General features: G+C 50.6%; 1 protein-coding gene across 4 annotated transcripts; it reads left to right on the top strand.

The window, feature by feature from the left end:
• Nucleotides 1-953: 953 nt before the first annotated feature.
• Nucleotides 954-20,242, top strand: BNIP5 (BCL2 interacting protein 5). Of its 4 annotated transcripts, none has more exons than XM_013977845.3 (12): nt 954-1,153; nt 6,677-7,290; nt 8,299-8,418; nt 10,017-10,081; nt 10,624-10,864; nt 11,456-11,587; nt 12,716-12,777; nt 13,108-13,342; nt 14,183-14,314; nt 15,449-15,513; nt 17,185-17,442; nt 18,186-20,242. In XM_013977845.3, the coding sequence occupies exons 2-12, from the start codon at nt 6,681-6,683 to the stop codon at nt 18,219-18,221; spliced, it is 1,956 nt and encodes a 651-aa protein (XP_013833299.3). In that variant the 5' UTR covers nt 954-1,153; nt 6,677-6,680; the 3' UTR covers nt 18,222-20,242. The 4 variants fall into 4 exon arrangements, with proteins under 4 accessions (XP_013833299.3, XP_020954299.2, XP_013833298.3 ...); XM_013977844.3 differs by lacking the exon at nt 954-1,153 and adding an exon at nt 5,392-5,678; XM_021098640.2 differs by lacking the exon at nt 8,299-8,418.

The following is a 20,242-nucleotide window of genomic DNA, read 5'->3' as shown; positions in this document are numbered from 1 at the left end:
GTGAGGCACTCAGTCTACATAAACGGCTTAGAAAAGTACCAGATGCAACAGATTTTTTTTCTTTGTTTTGTTTTGTTCTTTGCTTTTTAGGGCCGTACCAACGGCATATTGGAAGTTCCCAGGCTAGGAATTAAGTCGGAGCTACAGCTGCCAGCCTACACCACAGCCACAGCAACGCCAGACCTGAGCCACGTCTGCAACTTACACCACATCTCATGGCAATGCTGGATCCTTAACCCACTGAACGAGTCCAGAGATCAAACCCCCATCCTCATGGTTCCTAGTCAGATTCATTTCCGCTGCACCATGATGGGAATTCCCATGTATAAATTATCTTTAAAAAAAAAAAAATCAGGCACTTCGGAAAGTGAAAATTTGAATTTTTAAGACTTCTTAGACTGTGCTGTCAAGATCATGGTGAGGAGTTCCTGTTGTGGCGCAGAGGAAATGAATCTGACTAGGAACCATGAGGTTGTGGGTTCGATTCCTGGCCTTGTTCAGCAGGTTAAGGATCCAGTGTTGCCATCAGCTGTGGTATAGGTCAAAGGTGCCACTGCTGTGGCTGTGGTGTAGGCTGGCAGCTGTAGCTCCCATTCAACCCCTAGCCTGGAACCTCCATATGCCACTGGTGAGGCCCTAAAAGGCCAACCCCTCCCCGCCCCCCACGTTTTCCATAAGAGCTTCTTGTTTTCTATCCCATAGATTGGACTTCCTCCACCCAGGACTAAGGTCATTTTATGAGCCTGGGTTTCTTGCTGGGCTTTGGGTGTAATAAGGAAGTTGTCAAGCGAAACTGTTTTTTCCAGGGTGGCTGAGGTAAGCCTCCTCTTGCTGGAGGTGCGGGAAGCTTGCTGGGATAGGGCATCGGGGCTGTAGGGCAGTCCCTGGATTGGCTGGGCATGAGCTCACTCCTGGGAGATAGGGTTTATATGCCTCTGACCAAAGTGTCTTCTGAGACAGTCTGGAAACTGTCAGCATCTTCTCCCTGGGAGCTGGGCCCACTACCCTTCACTGGATACAACTTCCAGCAGAGAGAGAGAGAGAGAGAGTGGTGCCTGGACGTTTTGGGGACAACCTGACGCAGAGCCCCCCTTCCCCCATCAGGAGGTCCCAGCCCAAGGCGCCCTGGTACAGGAAACTTTCGTGGTCTGAGGTTGGTTGAATGGTACACTTTTCTTATAAGCCTGCAGGTGTGGGTTGGTATCTTGGGAGCCTGAAAGGAGGATAGACCCTGAGTGCAGTCCGAGTGTTGCTTCTAGCTTGCTGGGCTTCTTGTCATCTCTAGAAAGAAAGTTTGATGATGTGCTCTCAACCAGGCGTCATGCAAACAGCTCTGAAATGACTTTGACTTGCAATCTCTGAACTCAAGTCCCTGCCCTGCTGCATATTAGCTCAACGATTCTGAGCAAGGGACCTCACTTCCCTGAGCCTCAGTTTCCTCATCTGTAGAATGGGGCCGTGTTACATACCTCTCCTGCTCATTTCCCTATTGGATGTTGTGGAGGTCAAGTTAGAGACTTTATGTGAAGGTACATAGCAAAGGGAAATGTCCTGTAAGTGGAGATGTTGTTATTATTCCCTATGGCTGGGTTAAGGTTCCATCATTTTAGGGTGCTTGGTGGCTGGTTCAAGAACAGGGAGATCTTATGGAAAGAGTTCTGGTGGCCTGCGGCTCTGACAGGGATTGAGGGGGGTTATAACGCTGCATGGTCTGTAGACTTGGGTGGAGGACAGGACAGGGTGAGAATAGGGTGGGGGCGCCTGCGGAACATAAGCTCTAGTGTTGGAGGGAGGGGAGCTATCGTCTGTTTTCGGAATCCTCTAGCTTTGTGAGCAATGAGCCCCCCTGCAAGTCAGCCCCAGGGCTCTATCAGTGTGCCTAAAGTTTGCTTTGGGGGGCTTTTGAAAGATCCTCAAAAGATGCAAATCCCCAACCTTTTGGAAAATGGGTACCAGGTGATGTGTTTGAGGGGGATGATAAGGATCCAGCAGATGATCCAAGTCTAGCTCTTTACATTGAACTTGGGCAGTGTAAGTTCAGCTCAGGTGGAGTTGACACCCCAGGGGCCCCATGTGATATGAGGCTTCATGCAAAATCCCACTGGACTCTGCCATGGTGGGGCTGTGGCTGGAACTCTCCCTCCCAGCCTGGCCTCACATTTTGAAGTGGACAGGGACCAGCCAGGGAGTACCCCGGAATGGGTGCCCAGGCAAGGGATGGGTTCAGAAGCAACATGATTTGAGGAACCACCTAGAGACCTGGGCCATAGGGGGTGGGCTGGAACAGAGAGGACTTGGGGGCTGAGGTGACCTCTCCTCAGGGCGTGAGGGACTGCCAACGGCCAAGTCAGCTTGGTCTGAGGAGGACGGTCCTTAATTCCCGCTGGTCACAGTGGAATGATCTGAATGAAGGGTGGTGAGCCCCCACTGCAGGAAGGGTTCCAACAGGGGTTGTGAATCTGCCTGCGGGGAGTGTGGCACAAGGGGGTCCTACCCCGCAGGAGGCGGGCTGTATACTCCTCATCCCTTTCAACCCTAGGAACCTGCTAGGGGCCCCACAAAGGAGAAGGAATACCTGAGTTGTTCCCACATAACACCACGGAGGTGGGCGCAGGAGCAGCACGGGTCTAGTGTTGAATGAAGACGTGCCCACCTTGTCTCCCACGCGAGTCCTGCCAGTGGAGCTTGGGGTGTCCCCCAGGAACATGTGGGATGGGAGCCAAGGAGCTCAGCTGGAGGGCTTTGAACTTGAACGGGCACACAGCCTTGGGGCTCCATGGGGTCACCTGTGCCTATGAGAAGTATAGGTGAGCTCAGGGTGCAGCCCTTGACCACGGACTGGCTTTCAGCCAAGAGGCCTGTGAGTCCCACCCTGTGTTTACAGTCTTTGCCTCTGAGACACGGATGTCAATACTTGGGCACATGTGAATGTGTGACTCCAAGTGTACAGGTCACAGCAGGCATGTGCGTGGACGTGGTTATCCTTTCTCTGGTACTTGGAGGAAGATGTGGAGGACAGACGGCAAACAGATACTCAGATAATCACCCCCTGTACCCTTGGGGCAGGACATTCCAGAGTTTATGAGTCCTTGTAGGTTTGTGGTATTTGTGCCTGTGGGTCACATGAGTGTCTTGGTCTGTTTGGGCTGCAATCACAAACTACTGTAGACTGAGTGGCTTAGAAAGAGTTCTGGAGGCTAGAAGTCCAGACTCAGATTCCACGTCTGGTGAGGGCTTCCTGAAGTGATCAGGTCTCTCTTGTCCTCACGTGGTGGAAGGGACAAAGGAGCACTGTGGGGCCTCTTTTATTTGTTTTTTGGCCATGCCCATGACATGTGGAAGTTCCTGGGCTAGCAGTCAAATCCGTGCCACAGCAGTGACCTGAGCCGCTGCAGTGCCAATGCTGGATCCTTAACGCTGCTGTACCACAAGGGCTCTTTGCCAAGGGCACTAACCCCTTTCAGGAGAGCGCTGCTCTCATGACTTCATCACCCCAGAGGCCCCATCCCAACAACCTCACACTGGGGATTAGGTTTCAACATATGAATTTGAGAGGGACTCAGACATTCAGGCTATAGCAACCAGTGTCTGTGGGTGTGACTCTGAGTCCACACACACTCTGCCTTAGAGGGGCCAGCTATCTGTTGAATTTCTATTGTGTGAGGTTCAAGGGTGGAACAGGGGAGTGGCTGAATTCCTCTCGGAAATGGCGCTGGAGCAGTTACAGGGTAAGGGGACAGGTGTATGGATGAGATCAGTGTATCACTTAGAAAATAAACCCCAAAGGGCAGCATGCTCGGGAAAAGTTGGCAAACTTCCCACTCCAGAGCAACTCAAGGTCAGCTCTGTGCACTTTCTCTGGTGTTTTGTTGTTTTTAAACACGTCACCGGCACACATCATGTCTTACCAGAAGTCCTGTGATCTGCAGATCACTGGGGTATTTTCTGAGCATACATGGACTTTGCTCTGAAATCCAGTTTCTGCCGAGGCCATCACCAGGTTTACGAGAGCAGCCTGGCCTCCACGCAATGAGCCTGCTACTGTGTCAGGGTCACTGCCCGTCAGCGCATCCCAGACTGGGTGGGAATCCCCGACAGCCAGGCAGGACTTGGGTGAAGTCTCTTGCGCAAGGGCTTTTGCGCAAAGCAAGGGCATAAAACAAGAGAAAAGCAGAAAAAGAAAGTCTTGTTTTGACAAATTCTGGTTAGGCAGCAATTATAATCAGGAAGTCTGGAAAGATTTAATTTCAGCACACAAATTCCATGCGTGCATGTATATGTATGGTATGTGGGGGGAGGTGATATTAAAACACAATCTTCTCAGGACTTAGAGGCTTTATTTTTTAATTTTTAATTTTTTTTTTTTTTTTTTTTTTTAGTGCTGCACCCACCACATATGGACGTTCCCAGGCTAGGGATCTAATCAGAGCTACAGCTGCCAACCTATGCCACAGCCATGGCAACGCTAGATCTGAGCCATGTCTGCGACCTCCACCACAGCTCACAGCAATGCCAGATCCTTAACCCCACCGAATGAGGCCAGGGATCGAACCTGCAACCTCATGGTTCCTAGTCAGATTCGTTCCTGCTATGCCATGATGGGAACACCTAAAATTTTTATTTATTTATTTTGTGTTTTTAGGGCCATGCCTGCAGCATATGGAAGTTCCCAGGTGAGGGGTCAAATCAGAGCTATATAGCTGCCGGCCTATGCCACAGCCACAGCAACACCAGATCTGAGCCGTGTCTGCAACCTACACCACAGCTCATGGCAACACCAGATCCTTAACCCACTGAACAAGGCCAGGGATCAAACCCTCATCCTCCTGGTTACTTGGGTCACTGGGTTACTTGGTGTGGGTTTGATTCCTGGCCAGGAAACTTCCACATGCTGAGAGTGTGGCCAAATAAAAAAATAAATAAAACAAAACAACAACAACAACAAAAAACACAAGTGAAGTACACTGCCAACACCCCAGCTTTCTTAAAATGCTGCCCAGGAGCAGGTGGTTCCTTTGTCTTTTCCATGGGCAGCTGCTTCATTCTGGATGGAGAACGGAAGGGCCTCTGCTGCTCTAAGATGGGACTGGTCCAAATATGTTTATTGCATGTTCACCACATCCAGAGATACCATAGGTATCATACAGTTGACTAAATGTTTGTGTTATACATTTCTTTCTTCATTTACGAAGTACTCACTGAGTGCCCGTGATGTGCTAGGCCTTCTACACACTCAGGATATAAGACACAGCAAAACAGACAAAGGAGAAGAGAGGCTCAGATGATAAACCACTAAACACATAAAGAAACAATATTGAGTAACACTGGCGGTGACATAACAGAGAGAGAGAGGGTGTGTGTGCTCGTGGGGGAGGGCCTCTACGGGAAGGCGACATTTGAATAGATCCCTGAAGGGAGTGGGGAACAACCATAAGGGGGTCTAGAGGAAGAATGTTCTAGAAAGAGGGAACAGCCAGAGGCCCTGAGGCAGCGCATGAAGAGAGTGGAGTGGGGTGAGCAAGGACAGAAGAGATGATGGGGCCAGGTCGGTGGGGCCTTGCCGGCCACAGGAAGGACCTAGACCTTAAGCCACTGGAGCCAGGAGAGTGACAGGATCTAACTTACGCTGTAAAAGTGTCCGTGGCTGCTGAGGAGAGTTCCTGTAAGGACGGCAGGAGGTGAGCAGGGAGACCAGCTGGAAGGTGGATATGCAACCTAGACCTGGGCAGTGGTGAGGAGGTGGGGAGACACGGTTCAGGCCCAGATGTGCTTTGAAACTGGAGGCCATGTTGCTTTGCTGATGGATCAGATGTGGGGAGTGAGAGAGAGAAAGGCGTCGGGATGGCTTCCCTTGTTTGGCCCTAGCGATTAGAACAGAGTTGTCAATAATTGAGTTGTCTTGAGAAATATCCTTCATAGCCTGTGAGACAGGGAGACAGGTCTCAGGCACGTTTCAGATGAAGACACTGCAGAGAAGCTGCAGGACCTGCCTGCAGTCCTGGGGGGGACAGGACGTGGCCTCTGGCTCCAGCCATGTTCGTTTCCTGTTGCTGCTGTAACAAAAGACCACAAACTGGGTGGGTTTGGAACAAGGCGAATTAATTATCTTACAGATCTGGAGGTCAGAAGTCCGGAATCAGTGGCAAAGGACTAGAATCAAGCTTCTGGCAGGACTGTGTTCCTCCTAGAGGCTCTGGGGGCCTCGCTCTGTGATCTGGGGCATGACTTCCGGGTTCGGCTTCCTCTTCTGGGACTTGGGGACAGAGTCACTGAGAATTTATACAAGACAACAGCTTTTTTTTTTTTTGCTTTTTAGATCTGCATGTGCAGTATATGGAAGTTCCCAGGCCAGGGGTCAAATAGGAGTTACAGCTGCTAGCCTAAGCCACAGCCACAGCAATGCCAGATCCGAGCCACGTCTGCAACATACACCGCAGCTCACAGCAACACCAGATCCTTAACCCACTGAGCAAAGCCAGGGATTGAACCCAAGTCCTCATGGACCCTAGTTGGGTTCTCAACCTGCTGAGTCACAACAGGAACTCTGAGACAACAGCTCTGAGAGTTGATATTACTCACATGAATGGGGAGGGTGGGTGGGCGCAAGGGCAGTATTGCTGGCTCACGTCAGCAGTCGACGGGGCCTCTACTAAGGGAGCTGCTTGTTTGGTTGCAGTGCAATGGAGCCTCCTCAGGGCCCAAGGAAGCCTCTGTCTGGGAGGAGAGCCAGGTCTTTGGACAGGTCGCAGGACCCCAGGAGGGATTCAGAGCCAGGGGACTGCCAGTGCCTTTCCATGCCCGCCACCCGCTCTAGGAGGATGCTTCGCCGAACGGCCAGCGATGGGACCAGATGCGCTAAGAGTCTGGCTCAGTCTTCGGAGGCTCAGGGCCCCACGGCCACAGCCCTCAGCCCTGAGGAGACCCGGGAATTTCTCCCCAGTGAGCCAAGACCTCCACAGGACACCAAGAAGGACAAGGCCCAGTGGCGGACCCAGCAGGGGTGGCTGAGAACCATGATGAACTTCTTCTTTGGGACAGGCCATGAGGAGTCCAAGGAAAAGGCCAGCAAGAGGGCCAAGGGGAAGGAGGGCCCCCCTGAGCCTGCAGAAACCCCCGAGACATTGGGGGAGCCAGCTCCCAGGAAGAAAGCCCACCACAAGAAGGCCAGCCGCAAGAAGCACAGTCATAAGAAACACAGTGCTGAAGAAGTCAAGGGGGCCGAAGGCCAAGAGGCCAAGGCGGCCGCTGCCTCCTGTTGTGGGGAGGCTGACCTGGGCCCAGGAGCTGGGGGTGAGCAGACCTTGCCCATTTCCATGGTAACCCCAGGGCCCCACCCCCAAGGGCTAGGGTGCTTTGAGCAGCACCTCACACCTCTCAACAGAGGGGATATGCAAAGTAGGGCCACTATCAGGGACAATACCACTTCTTTGAGGCAGAACAGGACTGAGGTGAGCACCTGAGATCAAACCCTGGTTCCACTGCTCACTGGCTGTGTGATCTGGGGCTGGTGACTTCTGTCTCTGAGCCTCCATTTTTCTCACTGATGCAATGGAGATTATGACAGTTGCTGTCCCTTGTGGTGGCCGTGTCCCAGAGCTGGCACAAGGGAAGCGCTCCGTAAATGGTATCTGTTATTGTTATGTACTCTGGTTTGAGGAGCAGGGACCAGGGAGAAATAGGAAGGTGGGGGGTGGGAGTGGGGGTGGGGCAGGCAAGGAGGGAAGCCCTGTCCCCCAACACTAGTCAAGTACTGGGGGTGGGTGACAGGGAAGCAGAAAGAGCCAGCTGCTGGGGTGCTGGTTCTAGACTTGGCTCCGGTGGGGCTAAACTTGCTGTGTGACCTTGAGCAAGTTGCTGTCCCTCTCTGAAACACTTGATTCTCATTCATAAAATGAGGGAGTTGTTCCCCAAGGTGCCTTCCTTTTCTGACGCTTAGGGTCCTGGAATTGCATGTCCCAGAGGCAGCTGGAGAAAGGTGACGCTTTCCCTGTAGGACTCAAAACTCACCTTGTTTTTATCGGGAAGAAGAGACTCAAGGAAGATCTAGGATGTTTTAGTGGGTGGAGGGGAAGGATGTCTGGGCTGAGGCAGCAGCTTTTCAGATGAAAACCCTGGTGGGTTTCTGATTTTTTTTGGTTAAGCCTAGAGCTGGCTCCAGCAGAACGTGTCCTGCTGTGAATTCTGAGCCATTTTATTGTGCTGATGAGAAAAGTCAGAAGAATGTCACGGACAGTCCACCCCCCCACCCCGCCCTGCCACATACCCACCCCCCAAAACTTGCTTTCATCTTTTTTCCAGAAGGGGACATTTCTGATCTCCATTGCTTCTTGCTCTTCGAAGGCAGGAGTGCTGGAGTCCAGGGGATTTCTTCCCAAGCCACAGGTCACCAGCGGGAAGAGGAGCTCCGGAAGCCTGACAGTGAGTCAGAATCTGCTCTGGGCCCTCTGCTGGGGCAGCCGATAGCAGACCGGATGGACTGCTCTGGTGACTGCTCAGACCTTGGCTGGTGGCTCTTGAAAAACATGTGCCTATCATGCCCCTTCTGGTGCTTCTGGTCATACTTGCTTATGTTAGAGCCTCACGGAAGGGATTCCCAGGAATTAGGCGACAAATCCTCCTGTTTTATGTGTTCATGAGTATGCGACATTTTTTTCCCCAGTCATTTAAATTTATAGAATAAAAAAATAAAATAAAATGTGTAGAATATAGACATGTAGATATATATGTGTATATGTATATATGCATATGTGTATACATATGTAGGTGTATATGTGTACGTACATATGTGTATATGTATATATACATGTATGGGTGTGTATACGTATATACACACATATGTACATACATATGAGAAAAGAGTGTTTTGTGCATACTCATATACTCACAATTGTTTACACTCAGCCATATTTGCTTTGTGTGTGTATGATTTTGTTGCAGGACCATTTTAATTAAAATGATGTTTCATCCTTAAATACTTAGGCACACATCTACAAGAAATAAGGACAGTCTCATACACAACCACAACTTTGTCATTGCCCCTAATAAAAGCAAAAGTACTGTATTAGTCTAATTCCCTGCAAAGAATGGAAATATTGTAAAAGATATGAAATGAAGGAGCTATGCATCTGTCAAAGAATAGCCGAAAGGCATGCAGTTGGTTACTTTGCAGGATGTTTCATTTTATACGCTAATCATTTTCTCCTGTGAGAGGGAGTTGGCTGGTAGACAGGAGTCAAGGAGCAAAAGCCTGACAGGATTTATAAATGAGGGAGAAGTGAGGCGTGAAAAAACCTGCAGAGAGTCTGGGAAGAGGGAATTTTGTTTGTACCTTCTTTTGTGCAAACTGATCAGCTGGCAACTTGCAGAGCCCCCTTTGGGTACCCTGTCTTTGGTAGGTTGGCTGAAATATCAAAGAACCCTCTTTCTGTTGTTTGTGGTTAAGGGCTTGGCAGTGTGGTTTAGGCACCAACGTAGCAGGCTGTCTGTGTCCTGCCTGCTGGAATTTTGTAGGTTGGAAGGTCAGCCTTAGGCTGGCAAAGTGTCTCCAAGCACCGTCCCTCATTTGATGACCCAACGGCCTTCTGAGGGAACCAGGACAGGGTTGTGATCCACATTTCACAGGGGAAGAGAGGAAGGCCCAGAGAGGATAGAGACATACCCAAGGTCACACAGCTTGTCAAACCCAAAGTAGATATTCATAGATCTGTAAAGTTGAAAGGAAATAGCAGCATACCAGTTGAATACTTGAAGGACTGACGTGAAACTTCCTGCATGAAGTTTCATGCTTTGGCCTAGTGCCATTCCGCCATTGATCTTCCAACCCTCTTTCAGAAAAACCAGCCCCTGTGATGTGAAACTACCCCCACCACGACCCCCTTTCTGTGGCTAAAGGACCTGTTTTAAGAGGATCCTCATATAATACAAAAGGCCCAAGCTGGTCTCAGAAGTCCAAGACAGTCATTAGAAAGAGTTCTCTTTGTATCTAGAAAGATTAACTGGGTACATTTTTCTTCCAGAGGATACCATCATCCAGAAGATAGTGGAATTGCTCCAGAAAGTGGGAGACCAGTGGGAGGAAGAGGTAAGAAGCAAGGGTGGGAGGGATGGACTGGGGGTGTGGGATTGGCATGTGCACACACTGAGGTATACGGAACGACTGCCCAACGGGGACCTGCTATGTAGCACAGGGAACTCTACCCAGTATTCTGTGATAATCTATGTGGAAAAAGAATCTGAGAGAGAATGAGCATGTGTGTATGTATATGAGTGGGTCACTTTGTTGTACAGCAGAAATTATCACAGCCTTGTAAATTAACTACACTTCAATAAAATTAAAAAAATTAAAAAAAAAATTAAAAAAAAGGAAAGAAGCAAACTCTGCATAGGTGCCCAGGGCCCTGCTGCCTTCCCTCCCCCTCCCCCTCCCCCTCCCCCTCCCTTCCTCATCTTTGCTCAAGCCCCACCCATCCTTCCAGGCCTCTGTTGCCCTTTCGCTCCAAGCTTTGTCACCTCCCTTACCTGGGGCCACCCTGAAGCCCTTGGTTGCTCCTAGGCTGCTTCTCAGGGAGCTTTCCCCTCTCCTCAAGATCAGAGGCCTGACCCAGTCTCTCCTCTCCCCCACAGCAGCGTCAGGCCTCCCAGCCAGAGGTGGCTCCACATCCCCCAGCACCAGTCGCCGGGAGGAAATCCCAAGAGAGAAAGTCCAGTGTTACGAGAGCCTTTTCTCATAAGAAACACAGCCGGGAGGAGCCCAAGAGAACAGTGGCTGCAGAGGTTTCCAGCCCGGAGTCCCGGCCACCCAAGAGGCCCAGCTTTCTGCCCCTGTGTGTTGGTAGCCATCGGGCCTCCAACTCCAGCAGCCTCGGTGAGCATGCTCACCGTTACCATAGCAACTCTGCAGCTGCCTCCAGGCACTAGAACCTTCCCTAAGGCCTGAGTTGGCCATTTTAAGAGCTGTCTTCCCAGTTGTGACTTTTGCTCTGCCCTGAGCAAGCATGGGGAGGGCAAAAGGGAGACTACAAGGTCACTTCCACATACAAAGCCTCACAGACTGGGCAACCCAGCTAAGCCCCCAGGGGAAACTGTGTTCCCCTCAATGACCTCCATTTCTCTGCAGCCTCAGCTTCCACACCCTGGCAGAGGGCAGCGTGTGCGGAAAGGAACTGGAGCTTGAGAGGCAGGAGACTGGGGTTCTGGGCTGTGCTTTCTATGTCATCCCTCATTTCTGTGCCTCAGTTGCCACTCCTGTAAAATAAGACACTTCCCCGCCGTGTATCTACATGCACTCAGTCCTCATTTTAGGAAGCATATTTCATGATTCCCGTTTCACAGATGAGCAAACTGTGGGTGCACTAGCTCTAGTCACGGGGAACACCTGGGGTCTCTGCTGACTTCTGTGCACGGGTTGACACCCTCAGACTGATGAGGCAGCTCTCCATTTCCTCTTGCTTCTCAGGCATGGAAGCGCCTGAAGTCCCAGTGGCTCCGTCAACAGCCGATGGCGACCCCAGTCCCCTGGAGCTTTCCACCCCTGCAGGAAGTCGGGGACCCGAAGAGGACCTGCAGCTGGACAGAGCCTCAGAATTCAGTCAGTACCCCCCTCCCTTCCTCAGAGACCTTGGAAGGAAGGTCTTGCAGAAGAGAAGCTGAACCAGAGACAGGCCAAGTCCTGTCCTGACCTCCCTCTGAGGTCTGGGGAGGCAGGGCTGGGGAGGCAGCGTGGGGTCCAGAGCACAGGCCCTGAGCCAGGCTGCTGTTCTCACCCTGTCAGAGCTTCGGATGTAAAATCACAAGAGGATGAGGCCAACAAAAGCTGGTGCAGGGAAAGCTCAGGCCCCTGGCCAGGACTCCGTAGATAGTATGATCTTTGGGGCCTGAATTCGAGTTTGGACTCTGACCTCTCCAGTTATGTGAACTTGCCCAAGTTACTTCATCCCTGGCCTCAGTTTCCTCCTCTGTAAAATGGGAATAATAATAATAATACCTACTCCCCAGGGCTGTTGGAGGCTCTAAATGAATTAATGACCATAAAGCAGGGAGAGCAGTGACCTGAAAGCAGCTAATAAATGTTAGCTGCCGTTTATTGTGACTGTTATTACTGTTGTCACATAGCGTAGCACAGCTTGAGAAAGAGCCTCCAGAGGAGTAAAGGGGACAGGAGGCGGGATAGGGGTCTTGGGGGAGAAGCAGAACTGATGGTGGCTGCTGTCACTATGATTATTTTATCATTGGCAGAGCCAAGCCTCCCATCATATAGTCCCTGTGGATTCTGGCTGTCTGAAGATCTGCTTCCACTACCTCCCCTATTCTGCCTTGTTCGCTTTTCACAGAAAATATGCTTCAAAGGGGAATTGAGAAGGGCCTCTGTTTCACCCAGAGGAGGAGAAAGGAGAAGCGTGGGGGGGACCTGTGGGGACCAGGCCCTGTCACCTTCTGAGGCAGGGGCCTCAGGCTGTTTCCTCACACCCTACATGGCACATCTAGGCCCTCAGTGAATAAGTGAGTGTATTCCCGTGAAAACAGCTGTGCCTTCAGGCCACCTTTGAGGAATCTGCGGTCCCCTGGGTTGGGCCTGGGACAACCTCCAATGTAAGCTCATTAGCACCTCACCCTGGAAACCTGTGCCAATTGCCCAGGAGGCCACTGGGCCTTAGGAAAGACTGACCATAGAAAAGCTTTCCTCAGCACTCAAGCAACCAATTTGTTCTTTTTTTAGAGGAATTTATCCAGAAGATCATTGCCCTACTCCAAGATGCAGAGGAGCAGGTGGCAGACAAGGTGAGGAAGACATTCCCTGTGGTTCCCCCGACCTCACTGTGGACACCCCACCTCCACCTGGCACAACTGCTTCCCTGCCCCTCCCCCAATGCTACATCTTGCCAGAGCCCAGCTCTAGTCTCCTTCTCAGAGTTTCCCCTGACCACTGCAGGCGATATTTGTTTCCCCAGCTCTGAGCATCCATCACCCTTCTCCCTGGGCTACTTCCTCTGATCCACAGTGGGGTCTCTGTTTCAGGAGATGCTGGAGTTTCAGGAGGTGCTTTCAGCTTACTTGCAACCTCCTCAAAGTCAGGGGCCCTGACTTAGTTTCTCTTATTTCCCCCTGTAGCAAGTCCAGGAGCCAGAAGTGGCTGTAGAAAACCTGGCCCCAGTCTGCAGGAAGAAATGCCAAGAGAAAAAGTCCAGCTTCAGAAAAGCCTTTTCTCATAAGAAACACAGCTTCAAGGAGACCAAGAGAACAGGGGCTGCAGGTGCTGCCAGCCCGGAGTCCCGGCCGCCCAAGAGGCCCAGCTTTCTGCCCCTGTGTGTTGGCGGCCATCGGGCCTCCACCTGCAGCAACCCTGGTAAGCCGGCCGGGGTTGCCGTGGTAACAGAGGCTGCCTCTGGTCCCTAGGCTTTCCTCAGGGCAGGGGTGGCCAGCTGCGTGATGTTCTGTTCAGCCTTGACTTTTGCTCTCTGCTCTGAGCAGAGTGGGGAGGTGTGGAGGGCTATGGAGAGAGAAACGGGCTGGTTGCCACCAGGACCCACCCCCACAACACTGACCTTCCATCCCCACACATAAACACCTAAAAACAAATGTATAAGAGCAGTGCACCCGCTCATCAGGTACATGCATCAGAATCACCTGAAAAGCTGACAGAAAACCAGAGACCCTGGTGTGAAGAGGTAGGATATAGGAACTGGTCCCCTATTTTGTTACTGCATCCAAGTTGAGGGCCACTGATATCCAGCAATTACCCTGACATGTACAGAGTGCCCACTACATGGCACTGTCACACACAGTATCTCATTTAAACCACTCACAACCTTGTGAGGTCAGTCCTATTACTCCCATTTGACAGTTGGAGAAAGTGAGGTTTAGACAGGCTAAGTGACTCGGCAAAGGCCCCCAGAGTTAAAAGGAAAGTGGGCCAGCTTGGTGGGACCTGATGGCAGACCTGCTTGCTTTCCTCCCAGGCTGTGAGGAGGCTGAGGGAGTGGGTGGAAGAAATAATGAGATTTCTGGAGGGGCTAAGAGGACCATGAATTCCACTGAGGCAGGTCCAGTGGGGTTCAGGCTTCCCCGGGGAGCCTGAGAAACCAGGCCCCTCTGGAGCCAGTGCATTTGGACAGCGTCTTGTTAGAACTTGGCTTCAACTATGGACTCAAGACAGGTGCTCATACCAACTCCTTTTGGCCCTTAGATCTGGAGGATCTTGAGTTCCAGGAGTTCTCACCTGCAGAAGGGAGCCCAGGTGGATGCTCAGAAGCACCTTTCCAGGCCAGAAGCCACAAACCAGAAGTGGGGCTTCAGCCAGAAGGAGCCAATGAATCAAGTTAGTGTCACCCTGCTCTCTTCTGTGATGGCTGCCCGGGGGCTTCCCTTTTGCATGGATTTCTCAGGCTGAATCTAGTAAGGAACTGGGGAGGTGGGTGACAAATACTCCAGGAGACTTAAAAGGCAGGGAGGAGACAGAGTTGGCTTTTGAACGGGGCTGATGGGCGGAGTTGCAGGTGGACTGCCTTCTCCAGGTAGAAGAGGGCTACAGTTTCACCCCCAGCTGCATGCCATTGCTTTGCCTGGATGTTTCATATAAAATGCCTAGTTTGCTCTGGGTCTCATAACCAGTGGTGTTCTGGCAAATAAACTCTGGGGGGAGTGTGAGGGGAGCCTTATTTGTAGTATTTGCAGATTTCTATGGTATAAAATTCCCACCATGGCCATTTTCAAGCTGCCAACAGATTCTAAGAGTGGGTCCACAAATTTCCTGAATTTTTACAATTAACTCGGTGCAAGCAGCCACCTGCATGCCGCTGTTTATAGCCCAGACTGTGGTGCAGCATTCTTGTTGCAGCAGTAACTGTGGCCTTTCCCCTCCCTGCATTTGGATTTGCTGCTCCCAGTCCCAACCCTATTCTTTTTTTTTTTTTTTGTCTCTTTTTTTGTTGTTGTTGTTGTTGCTATTTCTTGGGCCGCTCCCGCGGCATATGGAGGTTCCCAGGCTATGGGTTGAATCGGAGCTGTAGCCCCTGGCCTACGCCAGAGCCACAGCAACGCGGGATCCGAGCCGCGTCTGCAACCTCCACCACAGCTCACGGCAACGCCGGATCGTTAACCCACTGAGCAAGGGCAGGGACCGAACCCGCAACCTCATGGTTCCTAGTCGGATTCGTTAACCACTGCGCCACCACAGGAACTCCCCAACCCTATTCTTGACTGAGATACTCTGTAGCCTGGATAAGGTCTCAGTTTCCCCATCTGTCAAACGGGGCCGAATGTGGTAACAGGTGAGTGTCTGCAGGCCAAAGTCCTATCTATTTCTAGAAAGAAAACCCAGAGCTCTCATGCTCCTGCCCTAGTTTAGGGGAAGCTCTGTGTTGCATTTTAGAAACAAAATACTGTCAGTGACCGAAGGATGTGTTGTTGCAGAACTGGTCAACTGTCCCTCAACGTTCTTTATTTTCCTTAGAGGAGATGAACATCCAGAAGCTGGTGGCCCTTCTCCAAGAAGCTGATGGCCAGTTGGGGGAGCAGGTGAGGATTGCTCAGTACCCACCCCCCACCCTATCTCTGCATCTAGATGACTATGACATGTCCTTGAACCTCCGTGAGCCTCCTTTCTCTCTTTTGCAAAATAGAGAAATTCCTACTTGCCAGATAGGTACATGTGTCATATATAGAAGATATAGAAAATGCCAGACACATAGCATTTGAAATAAATGTTAATTTGGAGTTCCCATTGTGGCTCAGTGGAAATGAAACTGACTAGCAACCATGACGATGCAGGTTCGATCCCTGGCCTCACCCAGTGGGTTAAGGATTCAGCATTGCCATGAGCGGTGGTGTAGGTCATAGACGCAGGTCAGATTTGATGTTGGTATGGCCGTAGGCAGGCGGCTATGGCTCTAATTTGATCCCTAGCTGGGGAACCTCCATATGCCATTAGTGCGGCCCTAAAAAAGACAAATATATATATATCTCTGTGGCTCCCCCTGCCATCCAAGACCTCCCTGAGTCCAAATCCTCCTTGAAGTTCAGCTCCTATCCCACCTCCCAGGAAGCCTCCTTCCCCGAGTCTGGACTGCCAGTCCCTCTGATCTCGTCCTCTGCCATCTGTCTAGGCACACATTTCAGCATTTAGAAAGTCTCCGATTCTTTAAGCTTTTAGATTTTCCTCCTCTGCTAGAGAACCTGTCACAGGAGATTCCCTGCCTTGGAAAACCTCCCGGTCTTGGAGAGACAATCACTGGTCCCATAGGAAGAGGTGTCAGGTGTGAGCACAGGTCATAGATGAGGAATCGGTGTACCTGGTGATGCTGGAGCCTCACCTGATCGCCACAGAGCACCTGGCCCAGATTCTGACTGCCAGCACCTGCATCCTTTCACCAGATTCTGACTGCTAGCACCTGCATCCTTTCACCTGAAGACTGCCCCCAGAACCATTTTCCCACCCAGATGGTGGGCCAGGACGAGCACTCTGCCCCGCCCCCCAGGAATAGCCCCCAACCAAGAGCTGATGGGAGAGGGGTATACATATCCCAGCTCCCTCACTCCTTGGGGGGTAACCCCGAGGAGTGTGTTTTTCCAGAGCTCCCAAGCACCTCGAGGGGATCAGGCTCAGCTGCCAGCCCCAGTGGGCTGCCTTCCCATCCTTGTCCCAGGTCTCCAGTCCCCCGTCCATGTTTGCCAGGATCATTTACCACATAAGTGAGCTATGCCTGTGTCCTAGTCTTTCTGCATCTGCCTCTGGGTGGTGGGGAGGAACCCAGCCTAAGACATTTAGGATCAAGGGACAAAGGCTTAGGGTGGGAACTGAAATTCATCCAGCATCCACTCTGCACAAAACCTTCAACCGTCTCATTTAATCCTTTCCCCTCAACAACAATGTTGGGGGCTATTATTATTACTCTTATTTTACACATGACCAAACAGAGGCTCAGAGAGGTCACACAGCTATGAAATGCCATTGAAGCATCCATTACTGGAATCTAAAGACCTGCACTTTTGTGTGTGTGTGCTTTGTTCTGCTGCTTGGGCTGAGCCTTGCAGAACAGATTCTGAGCAGCTGGGGATGGGGGGGTGGAATTTAACAAAGGATGCTCATCACAGGGACAATGAGGCTGCATGGAGTTGGGGGAGGGGGCGATGGTGAGAGGAGGCTATTTTCCAGTAACCCTGACGGCCCACCTTCATTTCTCCTTCCAGATCAGACGATACCCCAGCTTTAAGAGGTTTTTTTACAGGCTCTCAGACTCTTCCCTCAGAAAGCTGGTAGCCACCCTGCACTGCCAGGAGGCCCACTCCGCTGAGCCTGACAGGAACCTTGCCGAGGGATCCTACCCATTTGTCTTCGACTTGGCTAACAAACCTGCTGGCAACAATTACCAGGCTGTCCTCAGCCTCGTGGGCCTGCGCTACAGGCAATCCAGCTACGGCCAATTCCCGTACAGAGAGGCGCAGCCGGTGAGAAAGGACAACATGGCACAAGGGGGACAGGCTCACATTCACAACAGGGGCTACTCACTGTCCTCATCCCTCCCTTGCTTCGTTCAGGCCTTTGGGGGTGCAGTCAAATGCCTCCTCCTTGCTGAGGCCTTCTAAGACAATTCTACACCAGGGTGGCCTTTGTTTTCCAAAACCCTTCTTGGCTTTACCTGGAAACTAGCATCTTCTTTCTTTGGCTCTGGTCTCCAGTTGGATGTGCGTGTTCATACTTCTTGACCTCAGTATGGAATACTGAACTGGCTACCGTCTTAGCCTGTCCTCTTATTATTTCATGGGTTGTGCTGCTTGGCTTTCCAATTGAGACTGTCATAAAATTGAAAGAACAAAGCAAAGTAAGATTATCTATCAAATAAGGGATGATTGAGGTGGACGAGAAAGACTCTGGGCTGTTTGGTTCTAGAGGGCTAGGGGAAGAGACAAATGTTTACTGATGACAAAATTTGGCATCAATTAAAAGCGCTAATCGAGGTCAATGAAACGAGTTGGTTCTGGGAGACTTCCAGGAGGTAGCAGGCATTGATTTTGACCTGTGAGGATGGAGAGGCTGTAGATGGGGAGAAAGGACCAGGAGGACACTGCAAGCAGGAGGTCCTGCGTGAGCAAAAACCCAGAGGTGGGCACTAGCAAGAAGCCTGTTATCAGGGTGGGACCCGCACGCACTTGGGCTATGGCTAAAACCTGTGTTCTTTTTCTTCACCCAGAACATCACAAGTCCTCAGAGCCAGAGTCCAGACTGAAAGCTGTGCTTTGCACTCAAGTTCCCTTAAACTATCGGAACATCGGCAGCTTTAGCCAGGAAACCCTGAAGATGCTCCATGATGTCCCAGTTCAGTGCCTCACCAACGTAACGGTGTCCACCAGCATGGGCTTATTGAGATAGCGAATGCACAAGGTGTCTTCCATGAAGCTGGAGGCAGAGGCCATGGCGGGGAAAGAGCACCGGACTGGGAGTTAGGAGACCAGGACTCCACCTGCCAATCTGCCCCAAACTTGCCGCTACACCCTGTACATGTCCCAGGTCCCCTCTCCTTTCCAGACCTTGGATTCTGGGCTGGACTAGTGACTGATCAGATCCTTTCTGGCTCTGTTATGCTGACATATCTCTTTAGAGGCAGTAAGTGCCCTCACTCTATGGCTAAATACATCCACCCTATGAGCTGGAGGCAGTCTTTCGGTACTGACCAAATGAATGAATGGATGGATGGATGAGTGAATGAATGAATGAATGATTGAATGAAAGAATGAATGAATGAATAAATGAGGGGGGCTCCCGAGATCCAGGCAATTCTGCCAGCCATTCCCTTGGAGACCTTGGTCTCCAACTGGAAATGTGCAACCAGTTGTTCCAGCTCTAAATTGGGAGTCAGGGAAGAAATGCGGGAGCTACCTCAACAGGCATTGGTCCAAAACACTGAACAGGAGTCAAGGCTTTGCATTCTTGGGCTAACCCTAGTGTCTACTGCTGACTTCTGTGCCCCCCCCCTTTAATTATGTCTTTTCTTGATCCACCAGGGCTAAAAACATGCCCACATCATGTAAAAGGCCTGCCCATACTTTTACAGATGCTAGCTTTAAATGTCTTAGTTTTAAAAATAGGTTTTTTTGGTTAATCTCTCACCAGAACATTCACATGCACGTAACAGATGTGCATCTGTGTGTAACACATAATTTATTCAGTTGACCAACAGTGCTTAATACCATATGGATTTGTAAACCCTCCCAGGATCTCTGCAGCCTCCAGATATGGAAGACCTATAGACTGGGGACAACTGGTCTCTCAGAACTCTTCCAACCCTTTATCCTATAATTCTATGACCAGAGAAATGAAGCTGATGCCTTGCATCTCTCCCACCTCACAGGAGTTTGCCAGAAGCCAGTAAGAAGAACGTGAAGAGTTCTGAAACCACATAGTTCTGTGTCTACATATGTTGTTATTCTTATTATAGCTACAGTCTCAGTAGTTTTCAGGAAATGGGGAAGGGCTTTGAGCTGGATTGCCATGGATGGTTGCATGAGTGTGCACTGCTCAAGACCACCATACCCCAGGAAGTGCTCTTCACTTCCAAGATATTCTGGATTGAAAGATTTACAGTGATGATTTTCTAGCAGAGGGCAGTAAAGAGTCTTGAGAAAGGGGCTCCTTTTTTGTTTTATGCACAAGGGTGAGGTTTTGTCTTCTACATGACTGAAGAGTTCCAGCAGCTTGGCTCAGGTGGACAACTTGCCATGTATCCATTATCCGCATGTAGGCCTGACAGGGCTAAGAACATAGCCCTTGGACTCTGCCTGGCGCATGCGGCCATAGGGGAGAGGGTGTTAACACCTGGATGGCAAGTTCATTATTGTAACCCTTGGTGGACACTGTTTTGCTGTGTTGAACTTGTGGTGAGCACCATGGGATAGGGCTGGGGGGTGGGAGGGAAGCCAAGGGCAGAGAGTCCCTAGGCACTTAGATCGGACTGGCCTCATACATGAGGCAGAGTTTTAGATTTTGAACATAATTTAGTGTTATTTCTGCTTCTAAGAAGTAGGGGAGAGGGGAGCTATTTATGGATTTATTTTAAGCAGTGTTCAGAAACACTTCACGCCAAAATGTGAAGGGTCAGAATCATGAGGGTCAGGAACCTTCTGTACATAGCTTACTTGGAATGATGTTCTTCAATTGTATGAGTATTTGGTATGAGTTCCTGATGCTGGCATCTGAATATCATTTTTGTACTGTGTTATTTGAGCAAATAAACTCGCCTTGGATTATTCA

This window comes from Sus scrofa, chromosome 7, assembly GCF_054392235.1.
Source record: "Sus scrofa isolate SSC_HxYL_T2T_F1_AM1 chromosome 7, Sscrofa_HxYL_maternal_Yorkshire_Landrace_v2.0, whole genome shotgun sequence".
In the NCBI taxonomy this organism is placed as follows: domain Eukaryota; kingdom Metazoa; phylum Chordata; class Mammalia; order Artiodactyla; family Suidae; genus Sus; species Sus scrofa.
This window is presented reverse-complemented; position numbering and strand designations above follow the sequence as displayed.